The sequence below is a fragment of the Plectrocnemia conspersa genome, unplaced genomic scaffold (genome assembly GCF_051122295.1).
Source record: "Plectrocnemia conspersa isolate PC_06_02 unplaced genomic scaffold, ASM5112229v1 ptg000007l, whole genome shotgun sequence".
NCBI classification, from domain to species: domain Eukaryota; kingdom Metazoa; phylum Arthropoda; class Insecta; order Trichoptera; family Polycentropodidae; genus Plectrocnemia; species Plectrocnemia conspersa.
The window spans coordinates 11,895,571-11,917,755 of NW_028277171.1; the positions used below are offsets into that span (position 1 = coordinate 11,895,571).

At 29.6% G+C, this 22,185-nt stretch overlaps 1 protein-coding gene across 2 annotated transcripts in view; it reads right to left on the reverse strand.

The window, feature by feature from the left end:
- Positions 1 to 1,343: 1,343 nt before the first annotated feature.
- Positions 1,344 to 22,185, reverse strand: part of LOC148233935 (uncharacterized) — a 51,314-nt gene continuing 30,472 nt past the window's right edge. The window contains exons 3-6 of one of the 2 annotated variants that reach the window (XM_088188658.1): positions 11,973 to 12,457; positions 7,510 to 7,726; positions 4,126 to 4,464; positions 1,344 to 1,759 (exon numbers count right to left, since the gene is read on the reverse strand). In XM_088188658.1, coding sequence (XP_088044784.1) covers positions 1,659 to 1,759; positions 4,126 to 4,464; positions 7,510 to 7,726; positions 11,973 to 12,457 — 1,142 coding nt within the window. In that variant the 3' untranslated portion in view covers positions 1,344 to 1,658. Of the gene's footprint in view, positions 1,763 to 4,125; positions 4,465 to 7,509; positions 7,727 to 11,972; positions 12,458 to 22,185 lie in introns of both variants that reach the window. The other variant, XM_088188657.1, reaches the window with a different exon arrangement.

The window sequence follows — 22,185 nt, forward strand, 5'->3', positions numbered from 1 at the left end:
TGCTAGCATATGCTGATTTGAAGTTCACAAATACATTGTAAATATTGAACTCATGACCTTTTTCTAATATCTGTCAGAGTGAGTAAATCTGGTTGGTTGTAGAGCGGCTATGTAAAAACCAGCATTGATATTTTTCACATTTGAGGAGGCGTGATGTAGGGAGTCTGTCGAAAAGTATATTGTATCCTACGTTTAGGAGTGTGATTTCTCGGTAGTTTTCGCAAGAGCGGGTCTTCTTGGATTTCTCCCTTTTTCCATATTTGATTCATTTCTCTGCATCACGTTTTTTAATATTTGGGAGAAGGATATGCACAAAGAGACATGGACGTCAGATGGAAATATTTGTAATCAGATAAATAATTTTCTAGGCTTGAAACTCAAATGTAAAACCTATGCCACAATAAACAGTGGATCTTTTCTTTTTATTTATGAGTTTAATTTGTTATGACGTAATAATTTTATGTTTTAAAATGGTATCGTGTATTAAAATTAAAACGAACTAATGATCGTGATGAACTCATTTAAAAGGTGAAGCGCTTAATGATCTATTAACTATATTTTAAATGTTTCTAGAACTTTTTTTATTAAATGATTACTTAAATTTAAGCAGGCGTTAAACATTTAACGATAGAATCACGAATCACTGAGCCTTTACTGTAATTGAAGTATGGAAATATTTTCAATAATTTATTTGATATGATTACAAGTTTAATGTTTGGGAAAGGTTGTATTAATAGTCCACTAATAAAAATAGTACATCTTATTTGAACAGTGTATTTTTCTCAACTTTTTCATATTACACTTTAATGACCCAAGTTTTCCGGTACACCAAGTAATGCCATTTTAATTGAACTTGGTGAAACTTTTCCCTATGTGGCCATTTCTCTCAAACCACCTACTACGTTATGAGCGAATCGTTGAAAGGTATAATAATGTATAAACATGTATCACGTGTAAGTACTCGGAGCAAATTCGCCGGCGATTTATAATTTGGCGACGCTTACAAATGACCGGTGCCACTTTATAACAAGCGCAGTAATCCAACAATTAATACAAAACAAATTTTGTTTATTAATCAACCGAAAGTTGCGTAATTCAATTTATCATTGTTCCGCGAATCCTGCAGATGAATTACGAGCTTTCGGAATGTTAAATTTATCTTGAGCGTTTCGCTCCAAACTTTCGATTTTAGACTTTGTCTCCGAACGGCCGAGTTTCTTGCGCAAGGGTTTCGCTTCTCTGATCAAAGTTTATCTATCCTCAATTTCAATCTCCGAGTTGGATAAGTAAACGTTTTTAAATGGAGTTAAACGGGGGTAGAAATAAATAAATAAACAACGGGCTTAGAAAAAAAATCTCGTTTATTTTCACTATATTGTCGCATGTGTGACATGTTCATCCAGACGAATACCCCGACAACCGTATAATATAATATACGATCGAAAAATACATATTATTTACATCAAACACACTGTAAAACGTCGTTTAAAATAATTTATTTAACAATTATAGTCATCGAACGCACTTTTTTATATATTGTATAACAATTTATTTTGTAAAAGTTATTTTTCGCACAACATTCACCCAGTATTTATTGTTGATATATTTGTTTATATTTATTATTAATTAATTTAGGGTTTAGTATTGAACGTTAGTTCTCAGCTGCAGGCTAGCAGGGAAAAAAGCACTGCTAATAGTAGGCCTAAAATTGTTGGTGGACCACAAGTGCTGGAACCTTGTTGCAATTCTGCTAGACTTTCTTCTGGAACAAATACACTCATTAATAATCAGATAGATTTATACAAATAATTTATTACAATAGAATGGAATAAGTAAAATTTATATCTATATTTGTTTCTCAAGTAGCAATTTTTACGATGATCTTTGATTTACTGTATCTGCATCTATCGTGTAACTCTTTAAAACATGAGCTGTTTATTATTTAATGCTTGTTTAATTTTAGAATGTAAATTGGATTGAATTTGTAACGATACTTGAGACTTATTGCGTGAAAAAACATTTATAAAAAAAAGAACACGCGGTGGGAGTTTTCCGAGCTTTTCGACAAGGCGTCGGAAAAAGTGAGCTTTTTTCCCACAATTCAAATTTTAGCCAATTAGTCGAGCGGAAAAGGGCGAACTGTTCGAAGTCGATCCGTCGTCAAGCTGAATCGTACGATCGGTAGTTAAACGAAATTGGACTGTGGCCCCGATTGAAACGACAAAAAATACACCGACTATAAAATTGTGCTACGAAGCTAGTGAATTGATTTAAGGCACCCGCGATTTAATTTTGTGGTTTTTGGATTAAAAAAAGGACATTGATTTAATAAAAACAATGTTTTTTTTAAATGTAAGAATAAAATTGTTAAATAAAATATATTAAAATGCAATTTGCATTTTAAATGCAACTATTTGTATTAAAAGGACGGCAACGAAATGTTTTTCAAATTGAAATGTACATTATGTAGTAAAATCATTTCCATAATTGTTTGGAATGCAATTTAGCAAACGTTGTAGGTATTTTATTTTATTTATAAATAATTTATCACTGCTGTTACGTAATATAAAATGACTTTTACTAAAGGACGAATATTATTTATAATTATAACCAATCTATTTTTTTCTATGTATTTATTTTATTTTAAATTTAAAGTAAAATACACTATTTATTCATTCATATAATATAATTAACAAAATCTTTTTTGCATTATTAAATAAAATTGTTTAGAATCAGTTAGTTTGTTTGATATTTTTTTAGTTCAACTTTTCAAGTAATTTTAATATTTTAGTCATACGATAGCATTGAAACACTTAACATTTTATTGTTATTAGTAAGATTTTTTTTTTTAAATATCCATATAATATACTATATTTTAAAGCAGCAATATACTTTGTCTTTTCTGTTTTATTCTAAGTATTATAAAATCTTCAGTTAATTAATTAATAAAAGTTGCGACAAACTTTTTTATTGTATTAAGGCACAAATTCACTGATGCGGTATATGGTATGACAGGATAAAATTATTTGCAATCTCGAGGTTAAATTATATCTACGTCCAGAAAAATCTTATGTGTGAATTGCTGCTACACTATTATTGTTATATATTTGTTATTTTATCTTAGTCGGACTAAGATTTAACAATAATATTTGAATTACTAAATTCTTAAGGCAATCCCCATAGATCCACCGTAGTTGTACGTAGATTGCTGGTCTAAGTTTTGAGATAACTTTTGGCAAATCTCTGGTGACTGCTTGGCTCGTTATCACATCTGAAGATCGAAACTGGTATGTTCCTTGGCTCTCGAATATCTAATGCCTTTTTTAGTGTTGAAAAGTTATTCTTTGATCTATTGAATAGATACAAACTGTCATTGTTTTTAAAACCAATTGCATCCGTTTAGGTTTGAAACGCTATTGTCATGCAACACAATGCTACTTGTATTTATTTAATTTAAATAACATATAAAGGCACTTGTAGAAAATCTCGATTCGGCTAATAAGTTGATTTTTTGCTAATTTCTCTGATTACGATCAAATCATGCTGAACAGCATATTTTAAAAAAGTTTTCCTAACAACATGAGTATACTGGTATGCCAAAAGTGAAAACTGACCTGCTGATATTTATTACTTAATAACGTAATATTGGCTAAAACTTGTTTTTCTTGGTCTTATGTTACACTTGTCAAATTTTGCATTATTTTTCGGTTTTTCTTGATATCGATGTATGGTGTTAGGTAGTCCGATTAATATACCTAATATTATTAGGATACAATTATATACTAATATACTAATTTTTCTATTTTATAAAATGCTCTGGAGAAACTGGATGCTGTGTTATTAGTTTATATGAACTGAGTATATTTAATATGGAAGAAATTAATATCATTATTCACTCATGAATGTTAAAGCTTTATAATATGCAGCATACTTTTCACCGCACTGCATAAACTTGCTAACACTCGTCAAACAAAATATGCACAGGCATCACACGGTTAAGTGAATACGCTAACTTTTCAAATTTGTAAAGCGCATAACCGCGTTTGCAATTTTCTCGCCTGGTAAACTAACTAACTTCGCACATCACCTAGTGTGAACGAATGAATAATAAAAGCATTGTATTACCGTTGAGCACGTGCACCAGCACGGTGTAAGCTGCCCTGTGAGGCAGAGCACACGTGTAATTCCCAGCGTCATGCGGAGAGAGTCTAGACAGGCGTAGGATGCTGTCCGTGCCGTCTCCAGATGTTAGTCTTTCTGTGCGGACTGAGACTCCACCTCGACGAGTGTCTCTGTGCAAAGGTCTATTGCCATGCAGCCACCAGACTGGTGCTTCGTCATGAGTACTTCGACCCATAGAGTTCTCTCCGCGGACTATGCACCGTAGAGATAATGTGGATTCGGCCTCGTAGTACTGCTCTCGAAGCGGACGACCCGCTTCGTCGACGATGGACACTTCGGGAGCTGTGGGAATGAAAATATTAGTAAAAAATAAAATATATACAATATCTACAATATAATACTGATAAAACAAAATAAATATAAAAAAGAAGACTCTCTTCTGTGTGGAAATTATCAAGGGTTAACATTACTAAATGATGCTGATTTGGCACAGATCCAATTATTGTAGATTGGTGACATTTTTAATAGTATATATAATAAAAATAAAAGATTAATGATTATTTATCAGTTAATTTTACAATGCTTTCATTTCTCAATCACCCATACAATAGATATTATAATATTAGAATAAAATAAATATTTTTTATCTTGCAATCCGTTTTAGGTCTCCAGTTTTTGCTGTTGTATGGATTGCGTTTAAATATAAAACGTGATTTTTAAGCTAAGCACGAGTTCTAAAAATATAATCGGGTCTCATAAAATATAAATAAACATTATTTAATTACGTTCACGTGAACGTTAAATTAATTAAAACGCAATTATTACGACGATAAATTTCAATTTCATACAAATCAAACACTATTATATATATTCAATTTAAGTAATAAAATTAAAATATTTTTTTCGCTAAATAAATTATCATTACATCTAATTGCAAAACGGAGAAGCGAAAATTAAAGCGAAACAGCACAAAGACAAATTATCATATTAGGCAAATTAACCAAATTTTCGCAATGAAGAAATTTGTTTATTTCGTCTCGGCTCTTAGTGAAAATACGAAAGTTTACCATTTATTCAAAAGATTGAATAACGAGTGCTGCTATTATAAAAACCAAATTATTTCATCGTCTTTGCTGCTAAATATTTTATTAAGCTTGAAAATTAATATTCGAATATAAAATATGCTTCGAGTCTGGTGCTTATTTTTGAAATTTGGTTCGTACTAGCAAATATGATTTTCCACTCGATATTGCAAATATGATTATTATTTATTAGCACGGAACGAAGTTCTTCGCGTGTAATACTACTATAATATATTATACCATAATATAATAAAGGGCGTCGGAAAACGCAAACAAAGGAGGCTTTGGAAGCTTTTCTAAATGAAGTCATGATAAATGAAATGAACCTTGTTTTTCGTAGGCGAAGCTTTTTTGTGTATGCTAACACAAATAAGAATAACAAGAATAAGTCATTCCGACTTCTTTTAAGATGCTTTTAGAAATGCATTTTGTGTAGTGATGTATACATATGTAACGCTTAGGAATCTATTTATTAATTTATTTATATATTTTCATTATGCAAAAATTAAATATATTTTAAACATTATGTCCATTATGTAGAAATTTAAATCAAATATACTTTAGCTTAGTGTGATACGAAGCATATTTTTCTGGATTAAACTAATTTTTTTGCATTGATTTTGTGAAAATTATAATCTGTAGTATTTTAAGCATATATAGATTTATATGGTTACTATGCACAATTTTAATGAGTTTTTTTATTTAATAAAATGATTAATAAGAAAATTTGCATTTATTTTTTTAAAATGTGTACTGGTGTAATTCAAGTAAAATAATGCATTAATATACATAAAGATCCTATTTTTTAATATTTTATTTTTATTTATTATGTAATATATACAGTATACACATATCCAAAAAATATACATTTTTAAATCTAATAAAAATGTATATTCCTAATTAATTCCCAATACGAATTGTATTTTTTTTTTATTTATTAATCAATCTGTGATTCTCGTTTGCTTTTGAGAACCTCTCAATATTTTTTTAATATCAGTATGAATTTTTATGAGAGCTATTATATCGTTATACCCGAATCCCCATTGGCCGATGTTGTCTAGTAAACTATCAATAGAATTCAGTGCCGTCTTGGGACTAACGCAATTGTTAATAATTCTTACTATTACTTTTTTCCTCTTTGTTTGAGTGACAATAGAAACGATATCCGAATCATTTAAGCATTGATAATTTTAATCGCGATTAAACCACTCCTCAATGTTTTCCCGATCGACACTTTCAAAGCATTTACAATTTTCCATTATTCTGCATATTTCAAGATTTTGTCTTAGTATATGGAGATTAAAAAACATATATTTCTTTACTTGGACTTATCTTTCTCTACGATCGATAAGTGCTACTGGCTTTACTTGTGATTGAAAATTTGCAATTTCATACATATATAGCATCAAATGTTGTCATTTTTTTCAATAAATTTATCAAGGAATCATCTTCCTCAGCCAGAGCTTTAAAAATGAACAGTAAAGCTATTCCATTGATGAAGTAACATCTTGTTCAAAAGCGTCAAAAATTTTGCAACCATAAAACCGTAATTTTCTAAGAAATCTTGATCTTAAAAGATTTCTATATTCATGCTCTTTTATTGTTTTAATATTCAACAAAAAGATTTTTTATTTTAGTCCTTATAATGATCTAGTTTTTTTTTTCTTTTTCAATCCTCAAAACTTCCATTTTATAAAATGCATAACTGTAATAGGCTCTTTAGATGATTTTAAAATATTAAATTTATTTCAAGTAGTACGGATTATTAAAAATATACAGTGTGTATATTTTTAATTTCCTCTTGTACGCTATAAATAGTTATAAACTAATAGCTTGTATTTTTTTTAAACTTTTATGAATATATTATTATGCGTTATAATATAGCACACAAATTAAAACTAAGGAGGAAAATTTTAAAATTACTAGATACGATTAAAATTATCATATGTTGTTTTATATAAATAATTAGTATATTTTTTAAATAAGAGCCTTGATCTTAGCTTTAAACTAATGTTAAAATATATTAATTTAAATACGGAACTTGTTAATTGACATTAATGTAAAAAATAATTATATTATCAACAGTTACACAGGTTCAAAGCATAAAAAACAGCGAGCAAGAGAAAAAAGGTTAAGTACCAAAGTATCAAATATTCCATGAATCTATATTTCATAGATTTTTATCGTTTTACGAATAATCTGTTCAATATGTGTCAATCATCGAGATGATTGACACAGGTTTTGCTAAGCTGTTAAAAATATATTCAATAATTTTGTAGTAAAATTAAATTTAAATTATACATACCATTAACCCATAAATAAACCCTGATGACACTCGGTGGATGTGTTGACAATTGGCACTCATAAAGTCCTTCGTCCGACTTGTTCGTGGAAGCCAACTGCAGTCTCCAATTTCCTGGATATCTAAACTGTACCGTGTACCTGCTATCGCCTGTATAGGTGGTAGCACCCACGGTCAACAATCTAGGTGGTTCTCCCGGTTTCCTTCTCAGCCACGACACCTGAATCGACAAACCAACAAAAACAACTTTTAATCGCAAATCTAAACTTACAAATCCACGGTTAAGCACCTGGAAATATGACAGAAACTCGCGAAAAGTTAAATTGAACGCCGGTGAAAGAGGGCTTAACTTAAAGATAAATATAAAGCACTCCATAATACAATATTTATATTGTAAAATAATAATAATTAATAGTCCGTTGTTTGGGGATAAAATTTATAAGCACAATATTTAATTTCTTTATTAACAACAAAATTACCAGTACGTAAATTTAATTTTCAAGAATTAAATCTAGTTTTCATGCTATAATATATGTAATATATTTTACAATTCTTTTTTGCAAAATTTGCTTTAACAAAATAGTAAGAAAATCATATGTATATTGTACACTCAATTAATGCTGAATTAATTTATAGTTATACCATAGAAATTTGCTTTATATAATAATATTCCAAAACAATGCTTAATATTGACAAAAATATTATCTTGTACAATTTAGATATTGATTTATATATTGTGTTGTAATTATTTTTTCTTGTAGTTAATTTTTAGTTTTTGTACTTTTTAATACCAATTAATATATTACTAGTTGATACTATATATTATTTACCTGTAATTTAATTTGCTTACTTTGTTTTACCATAAAGATTAATTTTTATGGTTAATTTGGCACTGTCTAAAGTTTTTATCATCTATAATAGTGGTTCTTAACCTTTTTAATGAGCCGCACCAATTTGATTCTGAAATACGTTCCCGTATCCCCATTAAAGACGTGTTCCTATTTTTTTTATATTTAGGAAAATACATTCATTGCAAGATATATTTTTTATTTAATAATACGTCTTTACGTTTATATATTACATACAAAACAATATCAACATTTTTTTATAGGCTAAGCTGTTGTTGTTTGTTTATAATAATACTCGAGAAGCGAGACTTTTTTTTAAAAAGACACGTATTTAAGCGATTTCTTGCTTTAGTTTTAACGTGCAAAAGCGATGAAAATCCCGTTTTGATGTGCAAAAACGATGAAAACCCCAATGCTTCTTTTGATAACTGTGGATAAGGCTCTAACTGTGTACACCAAAATTATTGTAATTCAAGTTTTTCCAAATTTTTAAATACGTGCATAGCCTCGTATTTCAAAAAGATCATCTTTTCGTCGTCTATCGAATTTAGGTTAAATAGAAATGGATCCAGTATTCATCTCTAAGCTTTTCTATCATTTCTAGTAGAAAAATATCCATTGAATAATTTGACAAATCGTTGCAATTGTATTGCAATTTCAAATATAATTGTATTTTTTTTAATTTTTCCGAACAATTTAATCGATTAAGGGAAAGTTGCAAAATTCAGATTTTCATCTTGACGTTTTCTAAATTAAAATAATTTTTCATTAGCCTTAAAATATTTTTATCAAATCCTTGAACTGATGTGTGTAGTTCATTCAGGTGGCTGAATATATCTGCTAAGACTAGTAGAAGTGTTGCATCATTTTTCTCAAGGCCTTTAACTGAATCACAGTTTTGGCTATTAAATAACTGTATAATTTTTTCACGCAATTCTAAAACCTTGTTCATCATGCGTCCCTTAGAGAGCCATCATATTTTTGTGTGATACAGAAGTATAGTATGAGCAGCACCAATTTATTCACAAAAGACACGAAAAATACGATGATTAAGCGCTCTTCCTCAGATACATTTTACTACATTTATTTCAGTAGTTAATTGTTGTTTTAAACTTTTTTGCAAGGCTTTCAATGCAAGTGCATGACAATGCAATGCGTTATTGTAACTTGCCTTAATTCTGTCTTGATGTAGGAAAAAATCCGGAATTTTTTCCCAACATTGTTGGGGTACGATCAGTGCAAATTAAGCTTATCACATTCATTGGTAATTGATGGTGCAAAAAAAAGTTTTTGATGTGATTGAAAACATCATTTTCTTTTGAGGGCAACTCCAGTAGCTCACAATCATAATTTATTTTTTCATTACATATCGTACAAATACCAAGAACTGCAATTATAAACATTAGTTATATGCTTACTTTTAAAGGACTCGCTTTTGTGTCTTCTATTACTTGCAGTAAAATATTTTCACTGGGATCGTGAATTTGCGAACAAATTATATCATTTAATACCTGGCATTATTTTTTTGTGCTTCTAAATCTAATACAATTTTTTCAAATACAATAGTACAATGCTTGATTAACTCCTTTTTTTTAGTCTTAGCACACATATATGCAACTTGATATGCATTTATGCGCCACTAAATTTTTTGATAGCACTACTGGTATGTCCTGCATCTTCACCACTATGCACATTGTTGTAATGCTCTAACAATTTTGATGGTTTAAGATTGGAGATTGAAAATATCTAGAAACATAAGATGCATTGTGTTCGTTGAGTACATATTTTTCTGTTGTACAAATGAATCCATTAGCAGCATAATTGTCTTTCCATTGGCGTTTTTTTGACATAGCGAGGGTTTGATAAAATCAATTAAATATTAATTAGAAATCATGTACAAAATAAAATTAATTATAATATACATACATTATTCAAAATTACCGAGAAATATGCTTATGTTTGTGTAATTAATTTATCCTATTCGGGCTTTAGTCACTGACTAATTAAGTATGTATTTGTATCTGCGTCAAATTGGTAGGTAACGTTTGTAATCAGACTTTCGTATGTGTATACGTGCTCGTCTAAAGAAGTTTCTCGATGTACAGTGTAAGAAAGGGGGCAACCAAACCTGCCTAACCAGTTTCAAATTGTCGATGCCATAGAAAATAGCAATAGTTTTCAAATACCACAAAAATAAATTTATATAGTTAGAAACTTCTCTCGCACTTCCGGAAATACCTTCCCGCAACTAGGTTAAGAACCACGAATAGTAGTATCATATTATTTTAATATTTTTATATAAAATCATGGTAATTTCATCTTTATAGCACAAAATTTTGCACCCAAAACCTATTAAATGTCTCAAAAGACTTCGCGAAAGGAGTCTACGTCCCTCAGACTTCCAACACCCGCAAAGATCATAGGGCTTAGGCTGGACGCCCCCTTCTGGAAGACTATAACTATAGTATATAAAAAGACCCATATATGTGTCACAGAAACTGAGTCTTGGAGAGCGCCTTCCAGCGACCATAGTGACATCCAGATGACGCTTTACCGAACGGTTTATTAGATATTGCTTTTTCCTCCTCTCATTGGAATATGGGTGGGGGGGGGGAAGCATTGAAATCATAATTTATTGTTTAGAAGGGAGGAAACTATTAAATATTTATTATACTATATTAATATATTAAAAGGACGAACACTCTATTTAATTAATTGTAGAGTTCCCTATGGCACCGTCATAGGACCAATCCTATATTTCATATGAACTGTTACCACAGTGACCTATATTCGTAAATAATACTCCTTATCTTACTTTCTATAGTCGTAGCAAAATATTTGCAAAATAGTCTAAGCAAGATCCACAACTGGTTGAAAATATAATTAATAATAAACGGTGGAATTTATAGAATAGTTAAAAAATAAAAATATTTGTTATCCAAAAATATAATTTGCATCTGAAGTAAAGTTATGAATTTAAGCATGGAAAACCATAAAACGATTGATCAATGGTGTAGTCAACAATAAATACGCAAAAGTCCTGGGTTCAAATCCCATATGAACCTTTATGTTTTTTTATTTTCTATCGTGTCTGGGAGATTAGATAATATAATTTTTATTCCGATAGATTATTACCGATCAGTTTTTTTAACACACCTATTTTTACGAATGAATATCGTAAAAATAGAACTAGATAGATTATTAGGTATTAGGTATAAAAAATATCTCAAGCTCATTATGTATGTATAAAAATAACAATAATAAACATCTAAAAACTTCAATCAAAAACATCGGGGTGTATCAGATTTTTCTCACAATTCGTGACGAATGTGAGACTATGAGGACTGCGAAATAATAATAAAAAAAATATATCGACATATGAGGCTATATACTTATGTGGCGAATAAGAAATTTGTGACCATAAAATAATGATGACACTCAGATGATCCATCATTTGAGTCTCAGGATCATTAAAACTATTAAATATTTATATAAAAATAAACATAAATAAATTAACTAAAAAGCAATTATTCACCCTAGATACAAAGAGCTAAAAACTATTTTACAATGTATTAGAATCTTTATGAATGATTGATTAATTTATTACACTAAATTTACCGTTTTGTCCCTTAAGAAGCTAACTCGACAGTCTAAGTGCGCCGTGTGTCCAGCTTGCACTGTGATCGTTGAATTGTCTATAGTTTCTAGATCTTCAAAATGTGGTCCATGTCTTCTATCATGCTCATGTTGCGTTCTAGGTCTCAACCAAGGCATTTGAACATTCGAATGTTTATTATTTACATTGCTATGAGCCGGTTCAGATTTTATGCTCAAATTCTTCTCAGCGTTCGGTTCTTCGCGAGCTCCTATAGACACTCGCCTAAAATTTCCTTGTTCTTCTGGCACGTTCGAACTTTCACTTTGGGGCACTTTAAACAATTTGTTCAAGTCCACAGTTTGATTTCCCAACTGCAAATACCTAGGCACCATCGTGCTGCCGTACTGTTGAAAGTAGTCTTCTGTAATTGTATAAGTTGGGTCGGTTGTGGTGTGGTGCTTTGAGTGTTCCGAATGCTCGCGCGGAACTGATGACATAGACTTTTCTGTAACAAATAAAAAATGGATTAGTGTGGTTAGATTTAACAATTTAATTATTTTTTTTGAGTACCAACGGGAGGCTTTTTAATCCGTAATAAATTAGATTATGCAAACCACCAACGAAAAAATTTCAGCGACGTTAGCTAATTAAGATCGGAATCGTAGGTTTTTAATTCTGTTTTTTTTTTCGAAACTAGAGGCGAAATTTTCTGCGGGGTTAATCGCTTTGACATGCGCTTGAAACGTGAATAAAATAAAATTTATCAAAACACTACGTTGTAAAAATCACGCATTTAACTACGCCATGTTTCAAAATTAACTTATTGATCGAATATTGCCGGCTCACAATTTATACAAGTGAACATGCAAATTATTTCATTCTATCTATATGTTACAGCATTAGAATAAAATAAGTTAAGTAATCAAATAGAATGTATATGTGTGAAACAGACTTCATCTGAAAATATCTTAATAGTTACAATTTTGCATGCAACTTTGATACTAACAACACTGTATATAGTTAGATATTTCAAAAAACATATTCTTAAAATAGATTATATTTTATTGTGAAGAAATTTATATTTGTAGATATATAAGATATACATATATATATACGATATATATATGTATATACAATATATATAGTCTTGGCCATAATAATAAGGCACCCATTAAAATGGTGTGTAACTCTTTATAAGTGCATAGTCTGACTGAAATATTTTAGCAGGTAGTTTCAACCGTAATTCTGAGTACTATACAAAGGAATTTCACGTTTTTAATTGCTCACATGAGTTTTAAAAAAAGATTTCCGGTCAAATTGCTCAGTCTCGCTTAAGCGACCGTTATATTCAGTTACGTTATTTCTGCCTTTATTTATCGTTATAATTTTTTATTTAATAATTTATTCTGAATATTATATAAACATTTAAAAATGCCAAAAAAACCCGAATTAAGTAAAGCTAAATATATCGGAAATTAGTCAACACATTATTTGTTCACGACATGCTGTTCAAAATGCTTTTAAACGATTCAACGAATGTGGTTCTTACAAATCAAAGCCAAGAACTGGAACAGAACGAAAGACAACTGCACAGGAAGATCGACAAATCGTCGAAAAGTATCATAAAAGCTAGCTGCTGAAGTCCCTGCAAGCAGAGGTCCATAAATTTTTTTTCAAACGGTGAGAAGAAAGCTTAACAACGTGAAACTCAGATGTTGTAAAGCCTGACACAAACTGTGTCTTTCAAAAATAAATAAAACTCGAAGGTTAGAGTGGACCTGAAAACTGAGATTGAAGATTCGGTGAAAGTTGTTTGATCCGATCAATTCAACTTTAAGATAATTTTAAAATAAAATTGGTTAATATAAAATAGAAATTATTCTATTTTTTTAAATAATGATTGCGTAATACCTAAAGTCAAATATACTGGCGGAAGCGTTATGGTCTGGGGTTGCAAGGCAGCAGTAGAGGTAGGAAACATGTACACTTACGAGGACAGTATGAATGGTGACATTTATATTTCAATATTGGAATCCACTTTAATAAATTCCTAAAAATATTTCCAAGCACAGACCACGCTTCCATCCGATTCCAACAAGAAAGCTCTCCATGCCATACTACGCTAAAAAGCAAGGGTTAGTTTGCGACAATGGGTTTGATACTTCATATATAAAAAATATTTTTAAAGCTTTAATGTATAATATATTCTAACAAATCTAGAGAATCTTGTTCAATTTCATTCCTCTGTGCTACTGTTGGGTAAAAGCTTTTGATTTTTATTTGTGCACTGTGATTTTAAGATGCAGTTTCCATTAATCTTTACGGTTTACAATGCGATCGATACACGTCAGGTGTGGCTGCTTATCAATTGGTTTCCATTTACTAATGTGAAACCATCTTATTAATTTAAGAATATAAACACGGTTCTATCATCTTAAAATTTTAATCATTTCTTTCTGCATTCACATATATATATTTAAAGTGAAATCTGATCGTAGGTGCCGATATCAATTATTTTTGTAAAAATAAGCTCTGAAATACCAGTGCATTATTCTATTACTGTACCAAATTTAAAAAACGCACGCTTTTTTATAAAATAAAAAAAAAATCTTTTTGCCAGCTTACATTAAAAACACAATTAAAAAAAATATGTCAAGTTAATGGTATAATCTGTAATTACTTTACTTTTGCAATAATAAGCTGTGAATTTATATATCTAAATGATGAAGTTTTTATTGCCATTGTTTCGAAATTGTTGTTTATTAACAACAAATGAGTCTCCCAAGGGATGCATTTACAGGGTTTTCGTACGAAATTAATCAAACCAACGCTGATCAGTAATCTGACTAACAGTAATAAATACTTTTTATATATGTTGTTACGTTATATTTCAAAGCACACAATCACATCATACAGAAGGCCTAAATTCTACTCTTGATATGATAAAAGTTTGTGAGAACATCCTTAGTTATTATAAATAGAAATCCAGTTATTTAGTGCGGCGTACTTGTTCAGATCGAGGTGCGTTTTCGACTGAGTAAATATCGACCACTTCATATGAAACAACCTAGTAAATGAATTACTGGATCTAAAAATAGAATAAGCAAAATAAATATACGTATACCTACACTCGATTATAAAACTGGACTTTTTACAAATTTACAATAATGCATTGGGTTTACAATAGTAATTAATTAATTAAAGATATATTGCAAAAATACTTTAAAGATCGAATTAAAAGTTTAAAATATGATTGAGAAATAAATTTTAATTATACAGTTTTAAATTTGCATTTATAAATTTGATATTTAAAAGGTTTTTTTCACTGATGTTTAAAGCAAATTGAATTAGGATTGTATAAATTAATAATATCTGATATTCTTAATTAATATTTCACTTTTAAGATTAAAAAAATCAATTAAGATCTATCCGTAAAAAGAACTTAAACTTAAATCGCCCTTTAAAAAATATCAAAATTTAATTTAATTTTCAGCTTTTTGAAAAAAATAATAAACAATTCATTGTTACATATCTGCAACTTGGACATTATTTATTACCTTCTTATTTTCTCTATTTTACACTTATAATATTTTTTTACACTTCTCTTAAACATTCGCAGTAAGAATATATATGTTTTACTTACTAGCTGTTAATCCGTTAGAAACGGTATGAAATATTTTTAGCCTTTATTATTTTAGCAAGTGCAACTTTATTTAAATTTAGTTTTTCTTCAAATAGAAAATTCATATCTTTACAGCTTAACACTATAAATATGAATTAGTACTACTGTCTAATATCTAAAACGCTTAATTTTTAGAGCAATGAATATTTAATTTGTGCATGATAAACTTATACAATTATTATTTGAATCACTTTTTTAAAGACATAGACATAGTTTCTTATTATCATCAAACTAGTTCTCATTTGACAGTAGCAAAATTGCTTTTTGTTCGATCTTCAGAGAGGATTGAATTTTTCAGACGCAGACAAGAGTCTTTACGTATGTATGTATAACAATAAATATATATATACAATCTAAACGTTACACAATATTGCACTCGGACACCCAGGTAGGAAAAATACAAAAAAATAATATTATTTTTAGATGGTAAAGTATCTTTGGCCCAAAGTAATACTGCCATATTACATAATAGGTAGCCAACCATCTAAAATACATATATGTGAAAATGTCTTTATTATTTTGACAGTATTCAATAACTGAATGAGTACTATCGTCCACATTATGGAATAATTATTAATTGTTGTTATGTTTTATCTCAACACGTATAGAACAACTATGCGTATGTTATTATTTTGGCCCGCACAGTTGTCACTGTAGAAGACAACACATATCATTGTTTTCTCATTTTGAGCCTTATCGTTTAAGCTCATCGGATAATGCCACAGACAAGAAGCAACATCAGCTACTTCTATTTGTCCTTGTTGTTCATGCCAAGCACTATAACTAACTTTGTTACTTTGCAGCAGCTAGTATAAATATGGTTAGATTAAAAGCATTAAATTTTAATACAAAATAGAAATTTGCCGTTGGACTAAATAACATTGCCTGCATCATCTGTTAAAAATCTCTATCATTTTCTTTCTCCATACATATAATCTTTACATCTTTACTTGCATCGCAGTATTAGTGCTATTTAGCTATTTTTAAACATATATGTACAAATTATAGTAATACTTTTGGTATTGTTTATTTTAAACTGATGATGAGATGATAGAAATACGCATTGAGTTTTGTTATATTTATTACTTATTTACGTTTCAATGCATATTTTATTAAGAAAATATCCTGATTGAGAAAATAAAAAAATAAAGATTTATATGTATACTTTTTTAATTTCGTGTACATTTTGCTGGGATTTGTCGGCGCGGCGTTGCAAAAATGCAAATCGACACCCATCAAAAAGACAATTTTTCACAGCGTCTCTCCAGAGTGACTATGCTTCAGTACATTTTTAATGCTTTTTTGCTAGACTCGCCTACAATGACTCCCCATTCAAATTGAAAGCTTTTGTAGTACGGAACAGCTCTTTCCCGGAGGATTCGCGTTTATCGCCTTTTTGTTGTACACCCTCTTTCATGGAAGCTAGTAACAAATCTTTGCCAAGAACCATGTGTGTGTGCGCCTTCGAGAAGACCGGGCCAGAAAAATAAAGAATTTACACACATGTTTTACGCCATCAACTAGATAGTAGACACAACGTTTAGGCCCTACAAAACCGCTCTTTCGCGATGGCGAAAAGGTCGCAATTTATATTCCGCGACCCTCTTGAGATATGGTGATCATGTACCTACGACCTATTTTAATACACGCCAAAACAACAAAACAGACAGCGACTTTAATTTTTTCCTTGTTGAATATGTACGTTACTGCGTCACGGGCATAAAATAAATAATATAAAATTTATTATCCATAAATATTCATGCACGTTCGTAAAAAATGTTGACATGAAAACTGTGATTTTAGCTTGTTCCTGAATATACACATAAATACATATACACGTATATAATATATAGCAACTCGATCTGAATCACTAACAATTCGATAAAACATTCCGACATAAAATCAAACGGAAAGTAATGTTTTACAATTCAATTTTTTTATGAAAATACGAATCCTTTTGACGTTTATAATAAATATATAATAATTTACCTTTATTTTTAAATAAAAAACATGTAGAATTTAATAAAATAATTATTCATTTATGTCTGCAATTATATTTGATAACATTTAATGACGAAGTTCAAACCGTCAGTACTTGTGGTCTCGGACGCATGTCCTGGAGGTAATGCTCAACGGAAGGCGTGCCTGATATCCATAATTGAAGAAGTCCTTAAAGCAGTGTAGCTCGAGCGTCGAAACGAGTCTGAAGTCTACCGCGGTTTATAAACGGTCATGTGAGACCGTCTTATCCCCACCACTAACGTTGGTAGAGATCGGAAGGTCACGGGCGTATGTCTCAACAGCTACTAGAATTCGGTGCCAGTCGACCACACGCTGGAGTCGCTGATTTTAATGTGGAAGAACGAGGGTAAAACGTAAACCCTTCAGGGGAAGGACAACAAGGTGTGGGTGTAGTTTGTAGAACTCGTGTTTTGTATAAGTCGTATTTTGTATTACTGCGCTTTTAACGCGTTTTACATTTGATTTAATTTACAGTTTTCTTAAGCATGTGCATGGTAACAAATCTGCACAACCTAAATATTAATAAATTTGTAAGGTACACAAATCTATTTTTTGCTTTATGGACTTGTAGTATATTCAGAAATGCTTCATCTTTCCAATGACAGTTCATTTTTAAATAGATATATTGTGCTAATGCAAAGAAACAATCTGCACTCTTAAAATATTATTAGTAAGCTACTGGTGTCATACTCATACAACATCAATCAAAGTACTCCTATTTTACAGTCTAGAATAGTAAAAAAATTCAGATGACATTAAAAATATCAGTTTTGCCGCTTATCATTTAGTTTAGTCTAGGAAAATAAGAATAGTAAATATGTAAGTCTTCTTACCTTTCCTTAATCATATATAAGACAAAACCCTACTGTAAAACATCATTTTCAGTAAGCACTTCCATAAAAATTTCCACTTATGAACCATTATATTAATATTTTTTATAAATGAAAGCTACAATGTATTTTCAAGGATTTCACGAAACGAGCTTGGTTCCAAGTTTTTTTTAATAAATTCGATTATATAGCTATAAAAATATTAATATTTTATATTTTAAAAAGTTCTGCTATTAAGTTCGCATGTTCTATAGAAAATTAATAATTATTTTTTCTTGTCACTTATTAAGCACTGTTTTCCGATTTATGTCGTAAAACTGCTTTAAAACTTTCTTAATTGTTATTTCATTGTACACTATACTTAAATTGTTTTCTGTCTTTGTTGTTGGATCAATTATTATATAATATAATATATCTCAATTTATTTCAAATATACGTTAATTATGATACAGTGCTATGTCAAATCAATACGATTCGTATATATATATATGTACACAAATAAAATCACGAAATCCGATATGCACCATATGAAATTGCAAATGTTTATGTATGCCGAAAAAATAATATTTTTTTTCCGATCCGAACCGAACCATGAACCGCACATTTGACATTATCTAATGTTGACCGCAAACGTTTTATTTGCAGAATAAGCACACGAGAAAATATTGACATTCGTAAAATAAAAGATTTCGATTCAAAATAAACAATTTATTGAACTCGAATCGAAAGCTTTTCAACGCTTCGTTTTGAAAAGTCACGTCCTAACCGAAACTTCAACTTAATTCTCGTGATCGTTTGCCAAGAAAAGCTTTCAATTTAAAGCTCTCGCTCGAGGTGTTTTTTTTATTATTCTAATGAAACAATTTATACAAAAGGTCTTCCAATTATGTAAATTTTTTACGTGTTTCGTTTAAATTTTCGATTTAAAATAATATTTCATAACCAAACTATGCGTTATTTAACTTGCAATTTACAAAAATGTACAATATAATAGTAATAATATTTAGAGCGTATTACTTTATTAACAATTTTATTATTCATATAGTTTTTATAGGCTTCAATAAATGGCGTATTGTTCGTAAAAGTATTATTCTATATTTCTCAGTTTATGTGCCGCAATTCACAATATGATCAATATAAAATTTATTTGACTAAAAAATGTATTTTTTAATGCATCTGATATAAACATAGCTATGCAAAATTATCATTAAAATAAAAGGCACTCTGTTAGATGAAATAAAAAGAAACTATCGTTCTGTTCGAATAATGCAAGGAGCGATTTCTAACAAATACAATTCCTTGTTACTGCGTTTCCAAAAATGGGGTCACGAATCGAAATGACCGAATGGATATTTGAAGTGCCAGTAGCAAAGTCGAAAATCGCAATTTGGCAAATAAAAAAAATCGTAAAAACGAAACATAATCAAACGCATTAGGTCAATTGGCACGAACATTGATATTGCAGTGAAAAACCTACATTATTGTGATTATATTATTTTACGGGAAATTCCTACTTACTCCATGATTGATGATATATTCTCTGCGTTGGACTTTATTGAGTTTTCAAATTTCCATGGCAAAAAAATATTCTTTGTTTCGCCGTCGCTGAGAACCGTAGAAAACCAAATTTATCACTTTTCATCGAATTATTACGCTCGAGCGGTTTCCTAAAATATTTAGGTCTTTTGATCCCTTTCAGACCTTAAATTTAAGATAATAAAACATAGGCCTGAATCTAGGGCAATATTTCAACTTATAACTTTCCAATTAATTTAATATTTAATTGAAATAAAATAGTAATAAATCGCTAAATACGTTTAAAATATTGTTTTTCTGAAAAACACAGTTTAATATTTCAATAAAATTAATCTGATTTTAATATTTACAAAACATATATATAATATTTTTATTTATAGTTTGCTACATTTTTATTTCTGTCGATAAAGATTTTTTTTAGTCTTTTTTAATTATTTTATTATACAGTATCCATCTTTTACCACCTGACACAATGTAGTCAAAGTAACGAGTCTAACATATGTCACTGTTTTACTGTAGCCATTTTGCCGCCAGCTATTTCGACGATTTTTCCACCAGAGAAAACCTTAAAAATAAATAAATGTCATTGTGATCAACACATTTTGACCTTTGACTTTGAGTTTATTTTTAACTTTAATAAATGCGTACTTTACAATTTTATTGTGACGTTTAAAAAGTATTAAATCCACCGGGGAAAAAATGGTTATTAAGTTTAAGAAGGATTTTACAAAATTTCTAGTACTTTATTATTACTGTATATAATGTAAATTTAAGTGCTTTATTTGCTGCTTGACTTACGCTGTTTACCATTAAAATAGCTACAGCATATTTTATTTATTATTACTATTATATTTTTATACTACAATTCAATACATTGAATTAATATATAATACCACGAATGGCTACCTATGAGCTAAAAAAATTACATAAATCACAAGAGTGCAACTCAATCTTTAAGATGACTTCAAAATCGTAAATTCAAAATAAAATTTGCAAGACCGCATTACATACAACGCGGCATTACATTATTTTCTTATTAATAATTTTAATATTGTAAATGCTGATATGCGATACTATACATTTTTTATTACAAATCTGACCAACGTGACTTGATAGGTGTCCTCAAAAAATAAGCTTAAAGCTTGTCATAATCTAGTTAATACAATTAGTATGTTTTATATTGTCAGCAATTTGAAATAGGTCTACTAATATAAATAATTATCTTATTTTATAACATGCAATATTATTATTTTTTTACATACATGTATAATGACAAATATTTATTATTAAATAAATAATTTAAATATAAATAAAAAAATAGTATATAATATAACAAATAAATACAGAAATATCATCTCTAATTATTTTCAGTGTGACAAAGGCAATACAATAATTTTAGCATAAATCAGTGATCTATCTTTTAACAAAAAAAAGGGGTAAAATTGCTGTATAGTTTTATCAAAAATATTTCAAAGTAATATGTAAGATTTTTAAACACATATAGTATGTTTTTGTGAAGTATATAGTACACTCATCATTTTAAAGCTATGTATTATGGACCATTATTCTACAAAATGTGGCATTAAAAACATACAAAGATACAAATCGTGTAAATATAGGTGAATTTATGTATATATAGACACTATAGTTTGATATAATCTAATTTATAGTTCGACTTTGTTTGTACCAATGTGACATTCACGATTCCATTTATTTTCTAGAAGAAATAAACTAGCAGTGGTCTTTCATCCGGCATTAATCGCTCGGGATAATTGGCTGAAGAAACTTTCGAAAGAAGAAATTCCTTTTAGTTCGCGATTCATTCCAAAAACCGTCTTTGCTAGTTTTGTGTATTTTGCTTTGTCAAATGTCGCCACCGAGGATAACTTTTCGTTCGCTAAAAGCGCTTGGATCCATGTCGAGAATACATTAAAAAGTCCGCAACATCCACATTTAACAATACGTGTATATGCATGTACAATATATTATATATCCGCTTTCAGACTACATCCGTAGCATTAAAGCAAATCTGGATAGAATTGAAGAATCGCTTTAGTAATTCATTCATTTGTACTATAGGGATGGGATGCCAATTTTAGATACTGTGTCAACTCTAATAATAGTTACAGATTAACTAAGCCGTATACGATGTTCGTTATTACA